The following is a 23923-nucleotide window of genomic DNA, read 5'->3' on the forward strand; positions in this document are numbered from 1 at the left end:
GGTAAAAGCTCCCCAAACAACATAGAAACAAGCTGTACATTTCACCTTTAGCCATTGTCCGTCCTTTCAAATATCCATTCTACAAGAACTTTTAACAACCATTAACATCCTTTAAAAACGCTGCTTTCCTCTCTTTGTCTTTTCATGTAGAAACAGCACAGTTTGTAAGGGATGGCATGCTTGTTAAAGTCCAAGGCGGAGGTAAAAGCCTTTCTTCACCAACGACTCATCTATTGTTTAATCCTGAAAAGCTAGAAGTGAATGCATACATTAGCATGTCCAAGAATAACTGCAGATGCCATCAATTACACTTTGGAAAAAGTTAGCCATGATCTGGATGCGAAGTGATTCCATGGCTGCAAGGTCATTTGTTTCTGGTCCATGACAGACTTGCCTGCTGTCCCCCCACGATCCACAGAGGGGTCTCTGTAATTCTGGCAGGTTCTGCCGACCCTGCCTGTCACCTTCAGATCTCAGGCCCACAGGAAAGGGTCTTGGGCTGGAGTCACACAGAGCGTTATTGGGGACCTCTGACCTCAGTAAGTCTCAGAGAGCAGCAGGGTGAAGACAACCCAAAGCTGCTGTGCACACAGCACTTGGTCATTCTGAAGGGAGAAAAAACGTCCAGAAAGATGACACTGGAGACCAAGCAGAACATATCTGCTTAGGTTTAGCCAGGCAGTGCCCCAAACACTGAAGACAAGAAAATAATACTGATGCTAATGATACTAATGACAGTTGACATTTACCCCAAGGACTCATATTTGTCACAGTGTGCTACCTATTTTAAATTTATCTTATCTAATCCTCACAGCAAACTCTGTAGGGTATTATTATGATGATCACTATTTTATAGATGAAAAAAACTGAGGTTGGAGACATTAAGAAACTTGTTTTCAGAGGGTCTTCCCTGGGGGTCCAGTGGCTAAGACTCTGAGCTTGCAATGCAGGGAGCCAGAGTTCAATCCCTGGTCAGGGAACTAGATGCCACTTGCTGTAATTAAAGAGTTTGTTTGCTGCAACTAAGACCCAGCACAGCCAAATAAATATTAACAAACAAACAAAAACAAACAAACAAACTTGTCAGTAACTGGCCACCTAATAGCGACTTGGGGCTGTCTATCAGCAAATACTATGATCTCAATACACTATGCCAAATGACGTGTTTAAAAGACAGTTCCAAACATATTCTCTTTATTTTGCCTATATATGCCACCCATGCCTTTTTAAGATATCATACTACCTACTGGAATTTTGCAATGTGAAAAGAAACTAAGGATTCATCATTTTTCCCTCTACTTCCCTCAGCCCTGAATTTCTTTCAAATATCCAGCCATGAAGAAAAAAGAAAGTGCAGAGAAAGCAAAAGAATCAGGTATATGTGTGTCTGCACATCACAGGAGAAGACTTTTTATCAGTGATCTCTCTCACTGTGATGGAAGGGAGGCAGAGGAAAGACCCTGAAACTAACCTCTGCTTCCCTGCCCCATTAGCTGTTTTCCAATGTGCAAATAACTCTGGTCTCCTAGGACCATTTAAGAGTTCAGCTGACTCTAGCATTCACTCCTTCTGGGTTTCCAGTTAAAATCAATGCATTAACTGAAGCTGCTAGTTAGATTCTGTAACTGCAAGTTAAGTAAGAAAGGTGAGGAAGGGAAGAATTCCCAGCTTTATAAGCTTAGGAACTTTCAAAGAGGCCAGTTCCCCAGTGGCATTAAAATAGAAGTAGAATTACTTGTAAAAGCTGGGGGATTTTGTTCTTTTCTACCTTAACAAAAGTTTTGATAGATTTTCTCTGCTGGAGCACATAACCAAATAGTTAAAGATTTGTGAGATAACCAGGAGATTCTCTGTCTAATATTTCCTAGGCATACAGCGACTGAACTGAATTCCTGTTCCTTTTACTTTGTCACCATTAGCGGAGCTTTATTTTTCTACACTGTCCCCTCCAGACTCTAATTAATGACTTCTGGGGAGACACACAGACATATATGAAATCATTGAGAAATACATTTGGACCTGCTGACTGCAGAATATGAAAGCGATTCTACAAAGAGAAAAATGAAATCATCCGACGATGCCCTGGACTGCCTCTTGGTCGCAGATGCTATGATGCAGTGGCAGTCTCTTCTGCTAAGCAGCCCATAATAGCCTACCTGGAAAGGGTGAAGTTCAGAAATACCAGCAACTCCAACATGATTCAAACCATTTCTAAGAAAAAGTAGAAACAGTCTATGTAGAAACTTTAAGAAATGATCTTGTGGTCCTACAGAGAGCAACATTTACAGAAATCAGAAAAGTGATTGTGTAGCCCTCTTGTTTTAGCATATCTATCGCAAGGAACAATTCTGGAATTCAGATAGTTCTGGCACGAAAACTATTCCCTGAAATCAAGATCTCCTTGCTCATAAAAGGAGGTAATAGCAGAGAGCAGCGTGGCTTCCATGTGCTGGAAATAATATTTCAAATCTTGACGCTGTGGAAAGATTAACTAATTAAGAGAAAAACCAAAAGACTTCATTATGAATATCAGTAGAGCATATGGGATTCGGAGTCTGAGAAATTAGGAATGAATTCTGATTTGCCATTTACTAGTTTTATGATCTTAGGCAAGTTATGTATATGAGTTATTTATATTTAAAATACATCTTATATAGAAAACAAATGTATGGTTACCAAAGGGGATGAGGGATAAATTAGGAGTTTGGGATTAACAGATACACATTACCACTTTAAAATAGATAAACAGCAAGGACCTACTATACAGCACAGGGAATTATATTCAGTATCTTGTAATAAGCTCTAATGGAAAAGAATCTGAAAAATAATATGTATATATACACACACACACACACACATATGTATAACTTAATACTTTGTTATATACCTGAAATTAACACAACATCATAAATCACCTATATTTCAATTTAAAAAATTAGGTCTTAGTTTTCTCATTTATATTCATTAACATATCAAATATCTATGGGCAAGACAAATGAAAAACATCTTTTTCTTGCAATTCAGGAAATATCTATTGCTGTATCATCAGGGTACTCAATAAAAATTCAACACAACATGACTTCTGAAATATAATTCTGTCACGGTCACACACATATAAAGAAAAATGTAGAAGTGACTTGTATGTGATGATAGTACAAGAATTATTTCTAAAAGTCATTCTGAAAAAATGATCCCTGCACTCAAGTTTTAATAATGTAACTCAAAGCCTACTAAACTAGGCTAAAAAGGAAAGAAAGAAAAATTAATCAGTTATATTTTACTGAGCACCTATTAAGTGATCACTATGAGGTGTCACGGTATATTAAAATATAAACAGATACAGTCTATTCTGAAGATCTTTATGCTTTGCTGTATGATAAATGCTAGAGTGACTAATAGAATATAAAATATTACTAACACAATATTTTCTTATAGATTATTTGCTTACTAGGCATTATGCCAAAGAACATTACATCGATTACCTCATTTAAACCTCCAAACAACCCTCTGATGCAGTTAGAATCACAACCCCCATTTTACAGATTAAAGGGTCAAGCAACTTGTTTGAGATAACACAGCAAGTAAGTAAGAAAGTTTGGATTGAACTCAGATTCTATTTCAGCACTGTCCACTATGTTACTCACTGGCCCCGTGGGACTATTTAATATAAATAAAATTAAATAAGATTAAAAATTCAACAATTTATTTGCATTAGACACATTTCAAGGGCTCAATTCACAGTCACAGACTCCATTTGATCTGAGACATCAAGCTTTCTATCTTTACTTCCCTACACAGATAACATGAAATCAAAATGCTAAATTGTACAAAAGAGAATATAAGGGCTGGTAAAATTCAGAAAGGGAGAAAATGTATATAATTATAAATAAGCAGGCATATTATTAATGATGTTAGATCATAAACCCCATGAAGGCAGAAACTTGTCTGTCATGCTCACTTTTTATCCCTGGCATTAATAAAGTGAGTGGTATGAAGCCATGCCTCAAAAATATTCATTGAAGGCACGGATAAAAAGTGGATGAGTAAACATTTGAAGATGGGGTTGATGAATACATATGATTGGGGTCCATAAGTTGTTAGAAAGAAGTTCTTGAAGGAACAACCCCACCCCAATTCTATGTGTTACAATGAACAGGGTGTATTTTTTTGGACAGCACATAGAAATATTTACATCAATTAGCCCATATGGCCAGAATCCACATTCTATCCAAATATTTCCAAATTATACATGAATTGATAATAACCTAAGAGTGGCTAAGGTCAGAGTAATTGCCATTTAATTAGCTTCAAATACACTAATGATTATGATAATGTTGATACTGGAGAGACTTAATAGGCCTAGAGATAAATGTCGAAGAGAGCAGAGGGGTGAATCCAGGTGGGGTAAGAGGGGAGGCAGACCAATGACAAAGGTCATAAGCTTCAGAACCACCAAATGACAACTCACTACACTGGTGAAGAAGCTTCGCTTTTAGTTAGAAGAAATTTTGGAACCAACAACAAAAGAAAATGCTCAAAAAACAAAGTGGCAGTAAGAGGAGAGGAAGTTATGTGTTCCAAAAGAGTTAGGTCTTAGAGAAAAGTTTGACTGGGGAAAGCTAACTGGACAGAGAGAAGCCACTAAATAAGGGCTCAGGAGTTCACAAGTTGACTTCCGACTGAGAAACAGGACTGAAAATGACTGCAGAGATAAGCAGAAACACATGCTAAGTGAAACAAGGTAATGCAAATGATTTCAATCTTGCCTAGAGTCTATTCCTTCAATTCCCCTCATCCCCAAAGGCCTGATGGGCTTAGAGTTTGTCATACAGTAAAGTAAGTCAGAAAAACATATATATCGTGTATTAATACATATAAGTGCAATCTAAAAAAAAAAAAAATGGTACAGATGAACCCATTTCCAAGGCAGGAACAGAGACATAGACATAGGGAACAGATATGTGACACAGAGGGGAGAAGGTGGGATGAATTGGGAGATTAGGGTTGACATATATACACTACCATGTGTGAAACAGCTTGCCAGTGGGATCCTGCTGTCTGTATAACACAAGGAGCTCAGCTTAGTGCTCTGCAGTGACCTAGAGCGGTGGGATGGGGGCGGACGATACATGTATATGTATAGTTGATTCACTTCATTGTTCAGCATAAACTAACACAACACTGTAAAGCAATTATACTCCAGTCAAAAAGAAAAAAAAGCTAGTCAAGTAGTCCGGGAGTGTAAAACTAGGAGTATGGAGCCTACATAGAAAAGACTTCCCAGCTGAAAATGTATAATCAATGAGAAAAATAGGGAAGGGATTATGATTCCTCTGGTGGCTCAGTGGTAAAGAATCCACCTGCAATGCAGGCGACCCGGGCTCGATCTCTGGGTCAGGAAGATCCACTGGAGAAGAAAATGGCAACTCACTCCAGTTTTCTTGCCTGAGAAATCCCATGGACAGAGGAGCCTCTGGAGGGCTACAGTTCATGGGGTCACAAAAGAGTTAGACATGATTTAGCAACTAAACAACGAATTACGATTTTAGACTACGCATTATCCTTGGAGAAACAGGTTCACCCAAGGGCAATCGCTAAGAAACTCCCCCTTTGAATTCTGCCATCGCACCCCTGTTGGATCCCAACCACCATGTAAAAGAAGGGGCTCTTCCAACTGGGGTTTGCAAAGAGCAGAAATCCTAATACGTCTGTCAAAGGTCTCTATCAAGCTTCCTGCTTCCAAAAATACTTCCAGGACATTCCCTTTGAATGGCAGGATTCATTCTTACATCAACGTTAAAAAGCAATTAAAGCTGAAGTCAGGTGAAAACAAATTGAGGATGTGGATAATCAGCTGAACTCCATCACACCTGGGGAGCAGTGGCTTCCAGGGCGCCGGGGCTGTGCGGTCTGCGGGGGAAGGCTGGGTGGGAGTGGTGGGGCCTTGGTATCTGTTCTCCCGGCCACAAAGCCACACTGGCTCTCAAACAACACAATCTGCCATTCACTGAAGTCTGGTTTGCCAGGAAGCCCAAGGATGGACTCCCCACCAGTACCATCAGGCTCAGGGAATTTGGCGAGCACCAGGCACCTCCAACTTCTGCCAGCTCATTGGCTTTGGGGAAGCCGCTGACCTACTCTCCGCTGAGTGGCTTTTGTGAACCTGGACTCCAGCCTGCCGCTCATCATTGATCAACCTTGGCCGAGCCAGCTGGCTCATTCCTTTGCAGACAGCTTGCCTTAGGGAAGCTGGTTGGTGGCTCGACAACCTACTAAGCGAGAAAGACGCGAAACTCCAGAACGATCTCTCAAGAAATAGCCAGCTCTCGCTTGCACTGGAGGGAGACGTGGAAGTGTACAAAAACATTGTCTGATGCCTCCTCGGATAACACTGAGGTGACCAGAAAGGTAACTGACAAGTTAGGAATGGCGCCCAGGGGAAATGAAACCGTGAAGCTCTCTGTTCAGCAGGCCTTATTCAAATGTGCATCAGAATTCCCTTACATTAAATTTAACCCAATGCCATAAAGAACAGGGCCATGGGGATATATGTGAGCACTGGTGAAAAGGAATAAAAATCTGTTGTCTGGAGGCTGGTGGGGAAAAAACTCCACATCCAACAGAATCCTAAATGGCAGGGGCCTCCCCTCCCCACTTACCATTCTGTCACTAGACTTCTAGCGCAAGAGCAAATGTTGAAGCAGGTTTTTCCCCCCTTGGGGCAAAATCCATTGGGGATTTTTAATAATCCAAGAGGAATAAAAATTGGTAGCACAGTAGATAAATGCTGGCTCCTTATTTCAAATTCACAAATGGAAATGACAAATGAGGACAATCAAATAAATGATTAACTTTTAATAGTATTCCCATTAAAACATGAGGAAGGGAGCTAAAAGAACCGTTCCTTATAATTTCAATCTTTTTGTCCTCTCTCACAAATGCGGCGAGCGAAGGCAGGTTTATTCAGTTCAAATAATTCTCAGTGCTGCCTTTGCTAAGTTCACAGGAGAGAATCTATCCGCTTCATTTCTAATGTAATTGTCATTTTTGACAAATATATAAATATAAAACGGTTCCAGAGAACCAGAGATCCACAGGGAATTTGTGATAGTCCAAAACTCACATGGATTATATACAGAATCATAGACAAATCTTTAAAACATTAGTACTTCCATTTTTCTCATTCATAAGACAGATAAGATTGTAATATCCCAGAGGCCCACTCTGGCCACATCCTCCAAACAACTGAGGTGACTGACACTCAAAGCCAGTGAATCAGATTTACTCCTCTTTACAAAAGCAACACTTCAAAGGAATTTTGTTCTGAACTTGGCTTTCTAAAACTTGGAGCCAGAGAGTAAAACTATATCACAGAACAAAATGTTCCCCTCTGCTCTAATTGGGATTTAAATAAGATGTCACGCACTGACAGACACAGAGACCTCTCAAATCGGGTTCCCAGGAACTGAACAGCTTGAGTGTCGCTGTTATTTTATTCACACAGTGTATAACTGACAAGTTATTCCAAAGTTTATGTTGCGATCTGAAGAATCTCAGAGTGGGAAGTCACATGGAAGTTCTTCTAGTCTAATCCCTACATGATCTTTGAAACTGTTCTCTGCATCATCGCTCATACTGATGGGAAACTCACTGCCTTTTGACACAGTTCATTCTATTTCTGGAAAGTAAGTGAAGAACTCAAAGCTATCGAGTGAGCCCTAGTTTAAAAAAAAAAAAAAAAAAACGGTTTATTTAAGTAATCTTTTAAGAGCTCAGTATCTCATAATACCCATAGCTTCTGAAGAATCCCAAGCTAAATATACACTTGAATATTCCTACTGTATTAAACAAATACAGCGCAGAGGCAGAAGAGCTAGAATGCCTGACTCCATCATGCCTTGGGAGAACTCTGGCAAGCAACATAATCTCTCTAAGTTTTTCTTTCCTCTGTGAAATGGGGAAATACCCAACTCTAGAAGTCATTGTAAGGATTAACAACAACAAAAAAGTCCAACTAAAGCACACAGTACGTAGCCTAAGGCATATTCAGCGCTCACCAGTAAGTGTTATTACTCTTACCCTCGAAATCTTGCTATTCATTTCAAGACTATCCAGGTTTCATACCAACAAAGCACGACAAGAAAAAAAAAAAAAAAAGAAAGTCACCATCTGGCAGTGCAGTAACTGTACATGAAATAAGTTTTCATGGCACCTTAAGCATATTCCCAACGGCTTAATGTCAAGACAAAGCTCACAAAAAAGGTGCTCTTTATGCTATTGCTTATATTATAACTTGGGAGTTTTGTTTAATACTCTGCATTAATGAGGGAGCTTCTTAGGATAATATTACAACAGAGAGTGCAAGAAATACCAGTGAGGTCAATGCAGTTCTATTAACTGTCATCTAACACAGAAATATTTTCCTTGAATACCATTAAAGCTTTCTCTTTTTCTTTGTTCTGCTTTTTGAAGGCAGTAGGAACCCAAATTTCCCTACCAATAATTTGTGTTTTCGACTTGGCAGCATAATGATGTTAGACTTGGGGGAAAAAAAAAATTCACCTTGGCAATGTCTTCTTCAGAGGTTTTTACAAAAGATATTTCACTAGGATAAATTGCACTAAGCAGGTTCTTTAAGTAAGCAAAAACAAATCTGCTTGTTAATAAATGGCCTGAGTAGCTTTTGTATTTTTTAAAGAGAATCTACTGGAAAATGCTACGGTCTTTAAAGAACATTTTATTAAAATGGAAGATATGAAACAGAAGGGTAATTAGACAAGTTAGTTGCTCTTTGCTGCTCCTGCTGATATGGTAAACCCAGAAGACTCTCAGAGTTCCCACTGCCATATATAAATCAAGACACAAGCTGTGGTTGCAGGAAAACAGTTCTGGGATAATTTTTCTTTACATCCTGGGGGTTCCAGACAACTGATCAGAGAGACATAATGGCAGCTAAATGAATAAACATATAATCTGTGCTCTGTCTCATATTTATGTATATATGGACACACACACGATGCCTTCTCTAAACTAAAAAGTAGAAATTGGAAGGATATCCTATAGATTATGATGAGATAGATCAGAACAAATAGGGTCTCTGGACAACGCATTCTCTACTGTGGAGGAATCCTCTATTCTATCATTTTTCTTCTACCCAAACGTTTCCTTAACACGAGGTCAGTCTTACTAATCTATGAGACAGAGCAAAAAATGAGAGCATTCCACCCTACAGAGACTAGCAACTCTTGATGGGTTTTAAATGATTTGGAAAGCCAAAGGATTTAAGCAGGGCATAGACGGCATGACCCTTTTAAGGTATGGGTTGGCCCAAAAGTTCATTCGGGTTTTTTGTAACATCTTATGGAGAAACCCGAATGAACTTTTTGGCCCACCCAGTACTAGACAACCAAGAAATGAAAACAAAAGATTTCATTCTAGATTTTCAAACTTTTTCAGGGTAATTTCTTTCCCAGGGACCTATCTAGATACAGACACTAACTCATCTTGACCAAAATGAATGGACCTGAATGTATTGTTCCATACAATACATTAACCTTGTCATTCTTCCCTCCACAACTCCTGATACACGCACCTTCTCCAACTCACTATATGCCCAATAGTCAAGCTGCTGAGTTATCTGGTAAAGACATTTCCTAGACGGATCCCCACAGTCACCTGCATTTTCAGTAGCCTCATTAAACTCCAAGTGAAAAACCTGGTTTCCCCATTCAGAATCCTAAGAAAAACTCCCTTCCTTATGAATGCCATTAATACTAGTATCTTGGGCACATATCCCTTGTTAAACCCGTAAGTTTGCTGTTTCCTGGGAGTGCCAGCACCGTTTCCCATTTTCTCTATCCTTAAATGAATCTTTCAGGTCACAGATGGCCTGCTGTGCTGAGATGCTGGGCAATCGACCCACAGCTGGAGAATGAACGACCCCTTGTTGGGCCAAGGCTGCAACATGCTTTGATACAGCTACAGGAGGGACCTGGGAATAGGACTTTCATCTCACACCCACTGATCTGCAATGGGACCTTGGGTAAGTTACTAAAACTCTCTGAACCTTGAGCTCCTCATCTGATGAATGAGAATCTGACATGCAGGGACCCACTTTTCTCAATGAGGTTTTAAGCTGATAATGAAACTGTAATATCCCATGCCCTTTCTACACTGAATAACATTTCAAATGCTGATTCCCAGCCACTGCTTTGACTTGATCCTGAACAAGAAGACTCACAGTTCTACCTTATCAGGTAAATTGTCTACCTGGCATCTTCATGGTATTGCAGACTTTTAAAAAGTAGGGGGTTATATGGAGCACCTCTATAAAAGAAGCTTACTTTATAAGGCAAATACAGTTATCAATTAAACACATAACTGTACCATTTGTTATGTTTTAATGTCTCATTTGTTCCTTTCTCCAGAGGAAGTATTTAGAAGGTACTTAAAATTAATATATTAGTATTATGTTCCTATAGACATTATATCATTTTTTCTTGTCCACGCCATGCAGTATGCGGGTTCTTAGTTATCCTTGAGCAGGGATCAAACCCATGACCCCAGCAATGGAAACATGGAGTCTTAAGCCCTGGACTAGGAAAGTTCTGACATTATATTGTTTTTAACAAAACTTATAGAAGTTTGGAATAGAAGATATGAGAAAGAAACTAGCTTAACTGCTCCCCAGCATGTATGAAAATGAAGACAGAATTGAATGGACTGAAAATAACAATGTAAAGTAGTGGAAAAATCAGAATCAAAAGCTAAAAGATAGTGTTTTGCCAGACACATCGGAGGAACTCTGTTAATACTTAGGGAGCTGTGCTAAAACTTATTTCTCTACTCAGTTTCTTCCATGATGCTCTGATATCAAAATTACTTCAGTAAAATTTAATGTACCTAAGAGGCTAGTAGAATTCTTATATGTCTTCCTGCACACATTTTAAAATGTGTGTGTTCTGTCCACTTTCTTTGGTAGACAAAGGATTAAATTCTATATTTATAAATAAATAGGCTGAAAGTGAGTCCTAGAGGTCATATACCTTGTCCCAGGTCCAAGAGTATACAGAGTAAGGGCCTGAATCCAGGTTCACCTGACCATAAAGTTTGACCAGCAACAATAGCTAACATTGAACTGCTCCTGGTTCTGGGCCACTTGCTAGTCTGAGCACCTAACCTGCAGTATCTTACTGGATATTTGCAACAATTTTTATTTGCAATAATAAAAGTTTACTTGCAAACTTTTTATTTGCAAATATAATTACTGGCACTACCATTTTTCAGATGACAAAAGTGATGATTAGAAATGTTAAGTAAACTCTTTTTTTCTTTTTTTTAGGGAAAAGCAAAAAGCATACTCTCTTGTCATGAAATAACTAAACCAGTCTGCCATGTTGCCTGGCTTCATCTGTACTGTGGCACGCAGACTTGCTTAGCTGAGGAATACACACTGTACACAAATGTGCATCTCTTGTTTTCACCTACAAGAGTCACGGGAAAATACTTGAGTTGCCAAGGTGAAACCCATCACACCAATAACGAACAAAAAGCCCTTCTTCAAGCTCTGATCAGTGAATTCTATACCTAAATAAAATAATTACTGCTTTCATAAAATGTCTCTGGTTTGCCACTGACAGAGGGAAAACTGAACCTGTATGTCCTGCAATACCTTTTAAATAACTAAGGGGGAGAGATCAAAATAAAAATAAATCTTGACCAGATTTATAGGTGCACCTTGATTAGTTCTCGTTTTCTCCTTCAAATAAACAATACCTGAAAAAAAATGAAAAGGGAATGTTGAGACCAGATATCTTGTAATAGATGGGTTTTCCCTGACATACAGTATGGTATAATGCTGAAAAAAATAATCCTGGCCCATCATTTCTTAGCGGAATGTAGAACCCAGAAAAGAGAAGGGGATTTTTCAGGATGCAGAAATGGTGCAACTATTTGGATTCAAACAAGCTACTTTTGTTTTTTTTTTAAACTGTACTTCTCATGGTTTTGCTTTATTGTTGAATTTTGTCATTTTCTTCACATAACTATTTCTTTGCTTCCATTGGTAACAATTTTTTGATTCAGAAATTCTAATATTAAAACCAAACATGTGGGACATCCCTGGCAGTCCAGTGGTTAAGATTTCACCTTCCAATGCATGGGGTGCAGGTTCCATCCCTGGCTGGGGAGGTAAGATCCCACTCCATATGCTCCATAGCCAAAAAAATCAAAACAAAACAATACTGTAACAGATTCAATGAAAAATTTTAAAATGTCCCACATCCAAAAACAAATCTTAAAAAAAAAAAAACAGAACTAAAAAACAAAAAGACAAATATAGTTCATTTGGATAGGATTCTGGTACTAATAAGAAGCCACGTCTTATGAGGAATTTAACCCCATACAGCGTGAAGTAACTGAATTTGTTTACTGACTGACTAAGCCACTCCTTCGAGTTTGTATCCCACATCATTAGTAGAAATGCCAGTCAATAAAACCAAGGCTTATTAGTTTTAAAAGAATGGAAGTGTCATTTTTCTATAAACCCCCTTTTTTAATGAAAATGTCTTCATTTCCCTCAGGCAGCATTTTATCTAAGATGCACTTGGCTAGTTGAATAAAAATATCTGTTAAAGGAAAGAAGGTTCCCATCAAAGCTGTTGAAATCTGATTTCATTTCAGATTCTAGAACTAATGTTGTTTTTTGTTTAAATAGATTTTGTCTGTCAATTTCCAGACCCGCTGTGCCATCAGCCTGTATGGACTGCTGTGGTCAACACGGGGGTTGTAGAGGCAAATTTTATTATGGACTGGTAATTGAATTGAACAGGTTTACATTTGAATAGATTTACTACATCATGATCTCTGACATACTGCATGGGACCGAAATCCCTCTCCATCCATAAAGATATATTTAAGACAGTATCATTCTCTCCAGGCTGAGAAGGTAACTCTTGAGCCAAGGAGATGGCCCAATATAATTGTGCATTTATATGCAGGGTGTAATACAATATTTCACTGTATTTTTTAAGGACAAAAGAAAAAAGAGTATTCCATATTTACTCATAACCATCCCCTCTTTTCTCTTTGGGGGAGGGGGGCTCAGAGATATTTTTCCACCAAAGTGCACACAAGGAAGTAAAGGAAAATAAATTATTTTTTGAGTATATCAGCAATAGCAGCAATTCCCTTGAAAACAGTCCCTCTAAAGGCTTGATAACAGCAACTGAAGAGGTGTGAATTATAGATAAGCACCCATCCCATTTACTTTCACCAACAATGTTTAATTAAACACAGTTCACACCTCTTCAGTCACTCTAACCACCCTTCAAGATTGCGCCTGCCTGAAAACACCATGGGGAAAATTACTTAAGGGAAAATATGTTTTCTACTTCCTCCTTAAACCTGGAAGGACAAATAGGTGAGTACACTGTAGCAGTAAAATCAAACTAATGAAAAAAATTCTATCTACCTGGACATGGAGGCATATCACCATGTACTTTAGTTTTTGAAAAAAACAATCCAAATTGAGGAGACACCCATTTAGCGAGAGGGGTGTGGGTTTAATCCCTGGTCGGGAAACTAAGGTCCCACATGCCATGTGGTATGGCCGAAAAGTTTTTTTTAAGTGCTAATTGATACATTAGTTTTATAACAGTTTTAAAACACTGATTTGCTTTTGAAAAATAGAGGTTCCTTAACTCCAAAATCAAAAGTTAAGCCTTTTTGAATAAGCATATGTCTCTACAGCTCAACTAGGGGCTTTCCAGATCATAAAAACCTGCCTCCCAAGGCAGGAGACGTAAGAGACATGGGCTTGATCCCTGGATCAGGAAGATCCCCTGGAGGGGGGCATGGCAACCCACTCCAATATTCTTGCCTGGAGAATCCCATGGACAGAAGAGCCTGGCTGGCTACAGTCTACAGGGATGCAAAGAGTCAGACACAAGTGACATGAATGCATGCACAGCTCAATTAAGTGGCAACATAAAGATAACAAAGGCCAAAAATGACTATCAATCAATCACTTGTGACACTCTGAAATATGTTTTGTCTGGTATTCTGTTACTGGGTTTAAGGCAATCACTAACACAAGGTTTTCCACCACAATAACGTCAGCTATCACCACCATTCTAACTCAGAGAAAAACTCTTTGCCCTATGAGTTGGGTTGTTACCGTTAGATTATGTTTTCCTTTGTTAAAATTGCTGTCCTTCTGGCATTTTTCACATAAGCTTCCTCTAGCAACAACATCCATCACTCTCACTGTTGCATCTCTGGAGCCTAGAATAGTGCCTGGCATATGAGAGCAACTTACTAAATATTTAGGAAATGGATTATAAATGTAAGACATGTTCACTGTGGAAAACTCCTAACAGCGCCAAAGGCTACAGAGCAAAAACAAAAGCATTTCTCACCCTTATTTTTATTCACCAGTATAACACTGCTACCAATCTTTGTCCTTTCTTCCATTTTTCCATACACATACCATCAGTGTGTGTGTACTAATATAAACCATTAAAATATAAATTTGTATAACATTGTCATACAAATTTAAATAGGCATATTTTATATAAAATATATATAAATTTAATCATTCTAATAGGTCATTTGTTTTCTTCTTTTATTACTGAATAGTTGATTTACAATGTTGTGTTAGTTTCAGGTGTACAGCACAGTGATCCCATTATATATATTTATATATATACATATCTTTTTCAGATTCTTTTCCATTATATGCTATTATAAGATATGAATATAGGTCCCTGTGCTACAGTGTCCTGTCCTTGTTGTTTATCTATTTTATATATAGTAGTATATATCCATTAATCCCAAACTTCTAATTTATCCCACCCCACCTTGATTTTTCCTTTGGTAATCATAGATTTCTATGTTTGTGAGTCTGTTTCTGTTTCGTAAAAAGTTTATTTGTATCAATTTTTTTCTAGATTCTACATATATGTGATATCCTATGATATATGTCTTTCTCTGATTTACTTCACTTAGTAGGATAATAATCTCTAGGTCCATCCATGTGGCTGCAGGCAATTTGCTTTCTCTTTTATTCTTGGCAAAGTATCTTGGTTCTTTTTTCCATAAGGTTTTAAGGATAAAGTTACACACTTGTTTGTGTACAATTTTTCTTCAAGTTGTTCTTAGTTAAGGGAGAAGTTAGTTCTTAGTGAACAAGAGAAAAATAGAGTGAATTCCATATACCCAAATATTGTCTGATCTACTCATCATCCAATGATATTGTTCACAGAAAAAAACTTGGAATAAGAAAAAGCCAGGAAAAATTATGAGATCTGTTGATGCCATAGCTAACTGAAGCTCTGGTTCATTCATGAGAAATAAACACTTGAATCTACTTGGATTTAAAAGTGAAAAAAATAGGTGATCTCCAGTAACAACAAATTATACAAACTTATAAGGCTGACCCCAGGAATAAGACATAGTCTATGACTCAATAAAAACAACATATTTAAATATTTAATTTACCTCATTTTCTTTCAAACTTCAATCACAGTATTTTCATTTTGTTACTGTATAAAATTATCACTTATTTTAAACATTGGCAAATTTTCTGAAGAGAAGGAAACAGTAAAATCTAAATGTAGTATGTAAAATTCACATCTACAAAAGCACATACATATATGCAAATATATTCAAAATAAACCAAAAATTAAACTGAAGTTTCCCACAGAAAAGAACAATTTTTCCTCTGTCTCCAAGCTTCACTAGACATACTTGAAACGTACAAAGATTTCAGGACCTTTAGTATGAGTGAGGGACTTGAATGAATTCTAGAATCTATTTGGGTCCCGTTCCTGTCCTTATGACTTGTTTGGTGTGTGTACTTAGGCAATTTGTTTAGCACAAAATACATGTTCACGGTTACTGTTTTGTGTTTGTTGCTATTATCCCCAACTGAAAGCAACGATTTTAATAGCACTGTTATAAAGTCTTTATAGCAGAAAATAAGTCCCAAAGGTAAGATTAGAAAAGAAAAACAAATGCTTTACATCTAAGATTAATTTTTAAGAAAGACAGACAGACAAAGGTAAACATATGAAACGAAGTGACGGATATGTTAATTAGCTTGATTATGGTGATTAGTTCACAATACACACACACACACATATATATATAATACAGATCATATGCTTTAAATATATACAATTTTTATGAATTACACCTCAGTAAAGATGAGGGGCTCCCGCTGTATATGCAGTACTGAGAAGAAAGCAAAAAGACAATGACAGTAGCCTCTTAGCTGCTCTTCACCCTCTGCTTTCTGCAAGATGCAAAGACAAAAAGAACCCACACTGCCAAGCATACCTGTGGGTTTAGCTGCACATCAGATGTGTCCTACCTTGTCCCTTCCTGTCGATGTCAAGCAGGCACGAGGGATCAAGAGCTCAGGTGTAAAGAAGGAGCATTCTGCCACCAGATTCAGGGTACTTACTGCGACCCCAGCATTTCCTGGTTTCTCTAACATTTTTGAAATTCCCTGTACATCCCCTTCTCCCATCCCCAACCTAAAGCACAAGGCCACTAGCACCCAGCCTTACCTTCTTTCAGCATGCCCACTTTTAAACACTTCATGAAGCGGCAAGCCTGGCAGGATTTACGTCTGCGCTTCGTGATTTCACATTCATTCGTGGCAGGGCAGCTATATTCTATATTACCTAAAACACAGAGTGTGAAGAAAAGAAGCTGTTAGGTTTGCAAGACCCAGGCAATCCGAGCATTCCCCTGATAATATCAACTCTTCTACTTCTGCCCTCTTCCCTCAAATAAATGTCAACAGGAATCATGAGGGTATCGCAAATATCATGAAGCCAGATGCTCAGCTACGACCACTGAAGATGCACTGAATGATGAGTAGCTACAGAGGAGAGATACAGTGAAGTGAAGTTCTTCAAAAAACTGAGCTTAAAATAAGCCTTTAAAACATTATGTTTCTTCCATTCAGGCAAAGCGGCAGTCTCCCAGAATCTTGGGATCAAAAAGAAATTTCCCAGCAGATTATTTCCATAAAAAACACAAACATCAAAACCATATAACTACACCATCCGTCCTGGATTTCTTTTGGTACTAATCATCTGAAGCATCAGGCTTTCTGTCCTTCTGACACGGAACAGTATAAATCTCACTGTGAAAAATGATCAGCAGGCTAATTTGGAACTGTGCAGGAAGCTCCTTGAGGGCAGGGACTAAAGTTACACGGTTCTCACTTCATCACTTACCAGAGCTTTACAAATACAATTTTACTCTTTGGAAAATGTCTACTGATGATGGATGATCACCATCATCACCATCATCATTACCGTTATCACCATCATCATCATGTTTATTACATTACTTGCATAATTAATCCCAAACACTCAAACTGCATGGAAGTGTTAGATATAAAAATAAACAGCTATGACATGATACTTTTGATATTACGGTCTACATCATTTACATTAGTAACAATACATGTGAAAATGATAAGGATGTCATCAGAAGAAGATCCAAACTCTAACTTGAAATTTTTCAATTAGGGCCAATGACAGTGTGCGGGAAGCGCTCTGGGGCTGCCTACAGCTTTGTAGAGAAGCTGCCTTTAAAATAAAGCCTCTCTCCCCTATCAACTCTGTCACACAGTGCTTGAAGGTCCTTCGTTACTTCCTAACCCTTTCCCCTTGTGATTAAGTGCATTAGTATCTCTAATGAAAATGCATTCTGTTTATTGCCCTCTTGGGAAGGGGGAGGTCATCACACCAAATGCATAAATTGTCATCAGAGACAGTCCGAGCATAATTGCAATTTTGCTGCTCCATGTTTGCGATACTCAGGGTCCATCCAAGTCCCCTGAAACATGCACAGATTCTAGTAATTAGCATAGAGTCTGCCTGGGACCACAGCATTGATGAAATATTTCAGAGTTAATCACACTTTGTAAACACTGATTTATATTGACTACCTTTCTCCAGACTGATGTCTCCTCATTAAATATCACATTAGTGGATTGCAGGATTGTAGAAAGACTCAACTACTCAGCAACTGCTAATTCAACAGGAAGTAATACCTAACCACTTATAAGTACGGAAACCTGGTTAAGGATGCATGACTTCAAAAAAAAAAAAAAGGAAAAAAGCCTGTACATTATAACTTGAGATGAGCCTATCAAAACTGACTAAATTAGCATTCTAATTCAGGGCATTTATAATAATAAAAGCAACTACTTTTTAACATAATAGGTTAAATATTAAGAGCAATATTAATTGTATCAACAGAAGCACACCACCACCACCTTCCTCAGAGAAATTACGGTGTTATTGTATTACATTCACAGAAAACCAAGGATAAGTCAAAGGAACCAGATTGGCTGGGTCATGGCTGAGAATAAAAGGATTTAGATTCTGAACTTTAAATGAATCATTTTTCACTGTGATGTTCGCTGAAAATTTATTTTGCATCAAGAGTGTTGCTAGTCATTTTCTAGGGGTTAATATTCCACTACCAGATCTTTGCATTCTACATGGCTCTCCGTGTGTGTGTGTGTGCGTGTGTGTGCGTGTGTGCGCGCGCTCAGTAGTGTCCAACTCTTTGCATCCCCATGGACTGTAGCCCACCAGGCTCCTCTGTCCATGGAATTTTCCAGGCAAGAATACAGGACTGGGTTGCCATTTCCTCCTCCAGGGGACCTTCCCCATTGGCAGGCAGCTTCTTTACCACTAGCGCCACCTGGGAAGCCCATTCTACATGGCGCTCCTTATACTTATTTAAAAAGAAACCCAAGCCTCTGCTTTCTTAGGAAGAGCCAAACAATAACTAGTTAGAATTAGGGGGGAGAACATTTTCCAAACAGCATTCTTCCCTTTTTTGTTCCGGAGAAGTCAGTATGAATTTTTGTTCACTTTCCAGTATCAAGGCATGACCCCACACCACACCCCTGCTTTAAACTCACTACTGTTAACTTCTACTGAAATGACTCATCACACACACACACAAAATAATCATATTTCCTTTCAAACTAATTCCTCTTCCTCTTTGAAAATTATATTCTCATCCCTTGCAACAAGGCCCTTCTGACAGGCCCCTCAGTCAGGCCTGTGTGAGCTCACACCTGGACGATGGCACTTATCTTCTCACTGTGATCTTTGCCTCTGTCCTGTCCCCCTCTAATCCACACTGCATACCACGATCATATTCCTCTGCCTATGATGGCTTTGATCATGTCATTAACCCAACTTAAAAAAAAAAAAAAATCAATAAGTTCCTATGGCCTCCGGAATAAATATAAAATATTCATCTAGCCAACAGAATCTCTGCTCCCATCTAACTCTCATCTACTTTTCCAGCGACATTACAGTGATTACCTTACATGAACTTCCTGATGCACCAATGTGATTTATTCCGTTTTTGCTGTGTCCTTCAGGCTTCCCTCTGAGGATGAGCTATCTTTGCCCCTCTTTCCTTCTTAAAATTACTTCCAAGGCTCAGCATTCAACTCATAGTCCATTCCAATCCTTCATGGAAATCTTCTCAGACCACACTAGCAGAAAATGATTTCCAGGTTCTCCTATCTTTGTGGGTGCTCTCATCACATAATGTGCCAGATATTTTTTTTTTAATTTTTCACGTGCGTATTACCCATTAGATCATAAGATCCTGGAGAGTATTACTTATGGAGAATAGAAATACTCCACCAAAAAGTAGTATATAAGTAAAATAACACATTTTAAATTATTTGTTTGTACCTCAGGGTCATTTTGATGTAAATATGATGCTGTCACAGGGGTTCACAAGGGCAAGTGAGCTGGGTCGCCCATTAAGAAACAATACGAAGAAACTAGGAAAATCAATTCACAAATTTTTTAAAAAAGTAAAAATCTAGTTAATTTTTCAAAACCTTAAAGAAATATCTTTGACAAAAATGGAAATCCAGGGCAAAACCACGGGAGCTGCTATCAAGGGGAAAATAAGAAACATACAAAGGCTTCTGGAGAGTTAATTGTGGAAAAAGAAGAAAAAAAAACCTGTAACAAGTTTTAAAGGAAGTAAAAGTGTGTCTTGATATAAATAAGAATAAAAGTCGTATAAAAATACAGATAGATGGCACTAAATGAGTTACTGGGGCTTCCCGGCTGGCGCAGTGGTAAAGAATCTGCCTGCCAACGTGGGAGACCCAAGAGATGTGAGTTCAATCCCTGGGTCTGGAAGGTCCCCTGGAGTAGGAGGCAGCAACCCACTCCAGTATTCTTGCCTAGAAATTCCCATGGACAGAGGAGCCTGGTGGGTTACAGTCCACAGGACTGCAAAGAGTCGGGCAGAACTGAGCAACGGAGCACACACACATGAGTTATCTAATGCTTATCTCATTATAACACAATTATTTACAAAATGAGTGCCCTAAGAATTGGGAGTTACATTACAGAAAACATTCAAGGATGATTCAATTACAGCAACCAAATTTATGGATAACCCTTCTCTCTGAATGACTGTCTAAAGATTTTTAAGATTTCTTCAGAAACAGTAGGGGAATTGTCAAATTCTCCACATGAGAGTTTAGATCACCTATAGGGAAGAATTCCAGTTTCCTTTCCAACTACTACATTCTATAATGCTTCAGTGACAAAGAGAAACATTTTAAAGGCAGGTGAATTTTTCATAGGGCCTTAGGATGAGTTCTTAAGGGGAAGAGTTCTGTCTTCATTTATGGCTGAATCCTCACTGCATATGAATGAGCCAACCTTCATGAACCTGTGCAGGGCTGGGAAAGAAAGAGGAAGTTCCTACCTCTTAAGGAATCTAGGACCTTACAAAGAAGACAAATATTTGTGTGTCAACAAATCACAACACAGTTGAGTGTGATGGTTCTAGCTTCAAGTCAGCCCCAGATGCCCATGTACACACAAACATCCCCACAAGCAGAGATCATGCTTCAGAGACTCAGTGAATCCTTCCCATGGGAGCAAACGATTGAAACGTGCTGTGACAAATGAATAAATGACAACATGGGGATAAAGAAATCTTCCCAAAGCTATAGGAAAGGCGGCATTCTTATAAAAATTTCACTGTGAATGGAAAGAAAATACACGGGTCACAAGTGTTTTCATAAATGATACATTTCCAGCTAAGCATATAGACATGGTTTACAATGAATCTGGTATCCTTCAGCCAAATGTTCTGTTTTGATATATTTGTCTTGACATACGTGGATGATAACCTTGATTTCACTAAGTAACACTGGTTTTATGTCTTGAAAAACAAATCAACATCTTTCTAAAGAACTTCTTTGCTGGAGGAAAACTTCTCTAATTTCCAAGCCCTCCCATTGAGTCCCTTAGTTCACTGTTGTTGGCTGCGATCACCCAACCAACAGTCTTTGATCCAGGTCAGAGTCGACAAAGATTCTGCCCTTGAAAAACCTTCCCTGGTAGCTTCTGTATTCAATGAAGAAAGCATTTTATGCTAAAAACGTGCTCCACCCTCCTCCTCAAGCACCTGGGCAACACTGTTTTACATCTATTTTGGTAACAGCTCAAAAACACTACTCCCAAAAGACCCTATGATCTCGATGGGCTACTTGTTTTCCTTCAATTCACGAAGAGCAGAAATGAGACGTTTAAGTTATTTCCAGTAGTAACTGCAGGCCCCTGGAACATTAACACCAGACAGTGGTTCGGGGGGTGCAGAAGTTACTGCTCACATTCTAAAATTCTCCTTTCAAACACTGAGGTTTCCTGGGCTAGAGCTTGCCATTTTTCAGGCCACGCTTGTTCCGTGGTACCATCAGGGACCACACTGGGCAGCCATGGATGACACGATTGGGATTTTCCCAGTTTTGTCAATGGCTTCAGAGCCAATCAGGTCCACGCGGAAGCTCTGGGTTTTGAAACCAGGCTGACAGGAATGATAGAGCAATTTATAATATCTCCTGGCGGCTTTTCAGAAGGTCCTGGGCTCTGATGACTTACTTCAGAGTCTTTTGTACAATTAGTTTGCAGGCAATAGAATCTTCTCACTTACTGCTTAATAGAATCTTGCAGCAAGCTGGCGGATAGAATAACAGGGTGTATGTAAAACTCCAGCCTGCAATGCCGGTGGATAATTTGTATATTCCTTTCAGTCACTTAATGGACTTTTACAGTTTGGCAATGAAAGGGCTGAATGATGTGAATTAGCATGGCATCTCAAAATAAAATATATATATCAAATCTTTACTTCCGACTCACATCTCTCGCACACAGTAATGAAACATTGGGCTTCATGGAGTTCCCAAGAGCTGTCCTCTTTTTCAAATGTACAGACATCATCATTGTAAAGCCAATTTGAAAGCATCTGTATATTTCCTCCAATTGTTTTAATTTTATTAACAGAACCAAATGGCTTGAGATGACCCACAGGGCATTCCAAGTGGGGTTTATCCAATTGTTTTCCAACATTAAGTGATTTAAAAATAATGGGATTTGCCTCAGTACACAATTACAGAGCATTAAAAACATGCAGGCAATAATCTGTAGTATTTTTGTTTTAAGTGCCCAAAAGCAGAAAAAAAGAAAGAAAATCTTCTCCAGTGTATGGTAGTAAAGGGTTTTCATGCAGCTTCCCTTTCTTTCTTTTTCTTTCTTGTGTTTAAAGCTCCTTTGTTTCTAACTCCTTTCTCCACATTCTATTTGAAATAGAAAATATTATTATTATAGCTATAGCTTGTATTGTAATAATGTGGGATAATAACTCATTACATACTTGTGGCAAAAAAAAAGTCATTAATTCCATCAATGTATATTAAATAAAGGATGTTATTTTATTTTCAAAGAATGCACCCAAAGTTAGACTTCAAAGTAAGTTACTTAGGGATGTTCTATCTGTTCCCAAAAGACTGCTCTGAATACTTTCCGAAACTTCCTTTAAAACTGCCACAAGGGTCACTTCAAAGCTATAAGCCAGAGACAAGGGAGCAATCAAATGGTACTTTGCTCATATTCACCCAAAACATTTGACTGGCCTCTTTATCACAAGCCATGACGCTAAATGATGGATGTCCATTACTAAATGTTAAATCTCCCCTCGAAAGTCAAAGACCTGTCATCACTGAAGATATTTCAAGAATCTGCCTCAAGTTTCAATGAGGATGCCCGCCTCAGACAAAGACAAGGAATGTCAGCGCCAGCCTACCTAGGGGACCCCACCTGTCTGCGAGGTATAAGATGTGGCAGAGAGGAGGGAGAGGGGAGGATCATACCTGGTACAGTCACATCCAGCCCTTAGCAAAACAGTTCCATACACAGGGTTATGCCAGAGTCTCATATTCTTTGCCTTCTTGCTGCCCCTCTAAGCCTCTACAAAGTGAGGTGGGAGATGGGCAGGTCTAGAAAAGATATTTGATGCTTTAAAGTTCTACAGGATTAAATTCTGATCATCACAAATGTAATTTACAAGAGCCATAATAGAATGTGGGCACAAATGACTGCCTTTTCACAGGGAAGCTCAGGCCCCAAATGGGAGAAGATGATGCTCTGCCTTCAAGGGAAAAGATCAAGAAAAACCCACAAGCAGACAGGTTTATCTTATTTTCTGGTCATGCCACTCAACTTGTGGGATCTTAGTGCCCTGACCAGGAATTGAACCTGGACCCCCACAGTGAAAGCTTGACGTCCTAACCACTGGACTACCAGGGAATTCCCCAAGCAGGAAGGTTTATGAACCTCAGATACTGGAGACTAAACCACAACTCTGGTTTCATCCTCCAGCGATCCGTGTGGGGAAGACCACTGAGCCTGTTATACAATGGCCAGAAATGTATGCCTCTCTGTATGTGTATATAACCACAAGATTACAATTCCCATTGCAGTCAATGAAAAATGGTTTAGTGGGAAAACAATGCTGTTAAATGGGGAAATTATTTAGCCTTGCTTTTTTTCCAACTTAA

At 38.7% G+C, this 23923-nt stretch overlaps 1 protein-coding gene across 1 annotated transcript in view; it reads right to left on the reverse strand.

Annotated features, from left to right (window-relative positions):
* ESRRG (estrogen related receptor gamma) overlaps window positions 1-23923 on the reverse strand; it is a 242584-nt gene that overhangs the window by 150900 nt on the left and 67761 nt on the right. The window contains exon 3 of the mRNA XM_052653923.1: window positions 16572-16688. Coding sequence (XP_052509883.1) covers window positions 16572-16688 — 117 coding nt within the window. The remainder of the gene's footprint in view (window positions 1-16571; window positions 16689-23923) is intronic.

The sequence above is a fragment of the Budorcas taxicolor genome, chromosome 16 (assembly GCF_023091745.1).
Source record: "Budorcas taxicolor isolate Tak-1 chromosome 16, Takin1.1, whole genome shotgun sequence".
Taxonomy (NCBI): Eukaryota; Metazoa; Chordata; class Mammalia; order Artiodactyla; family Bovidae; genus Budorcas; species Budorcas taxicolor.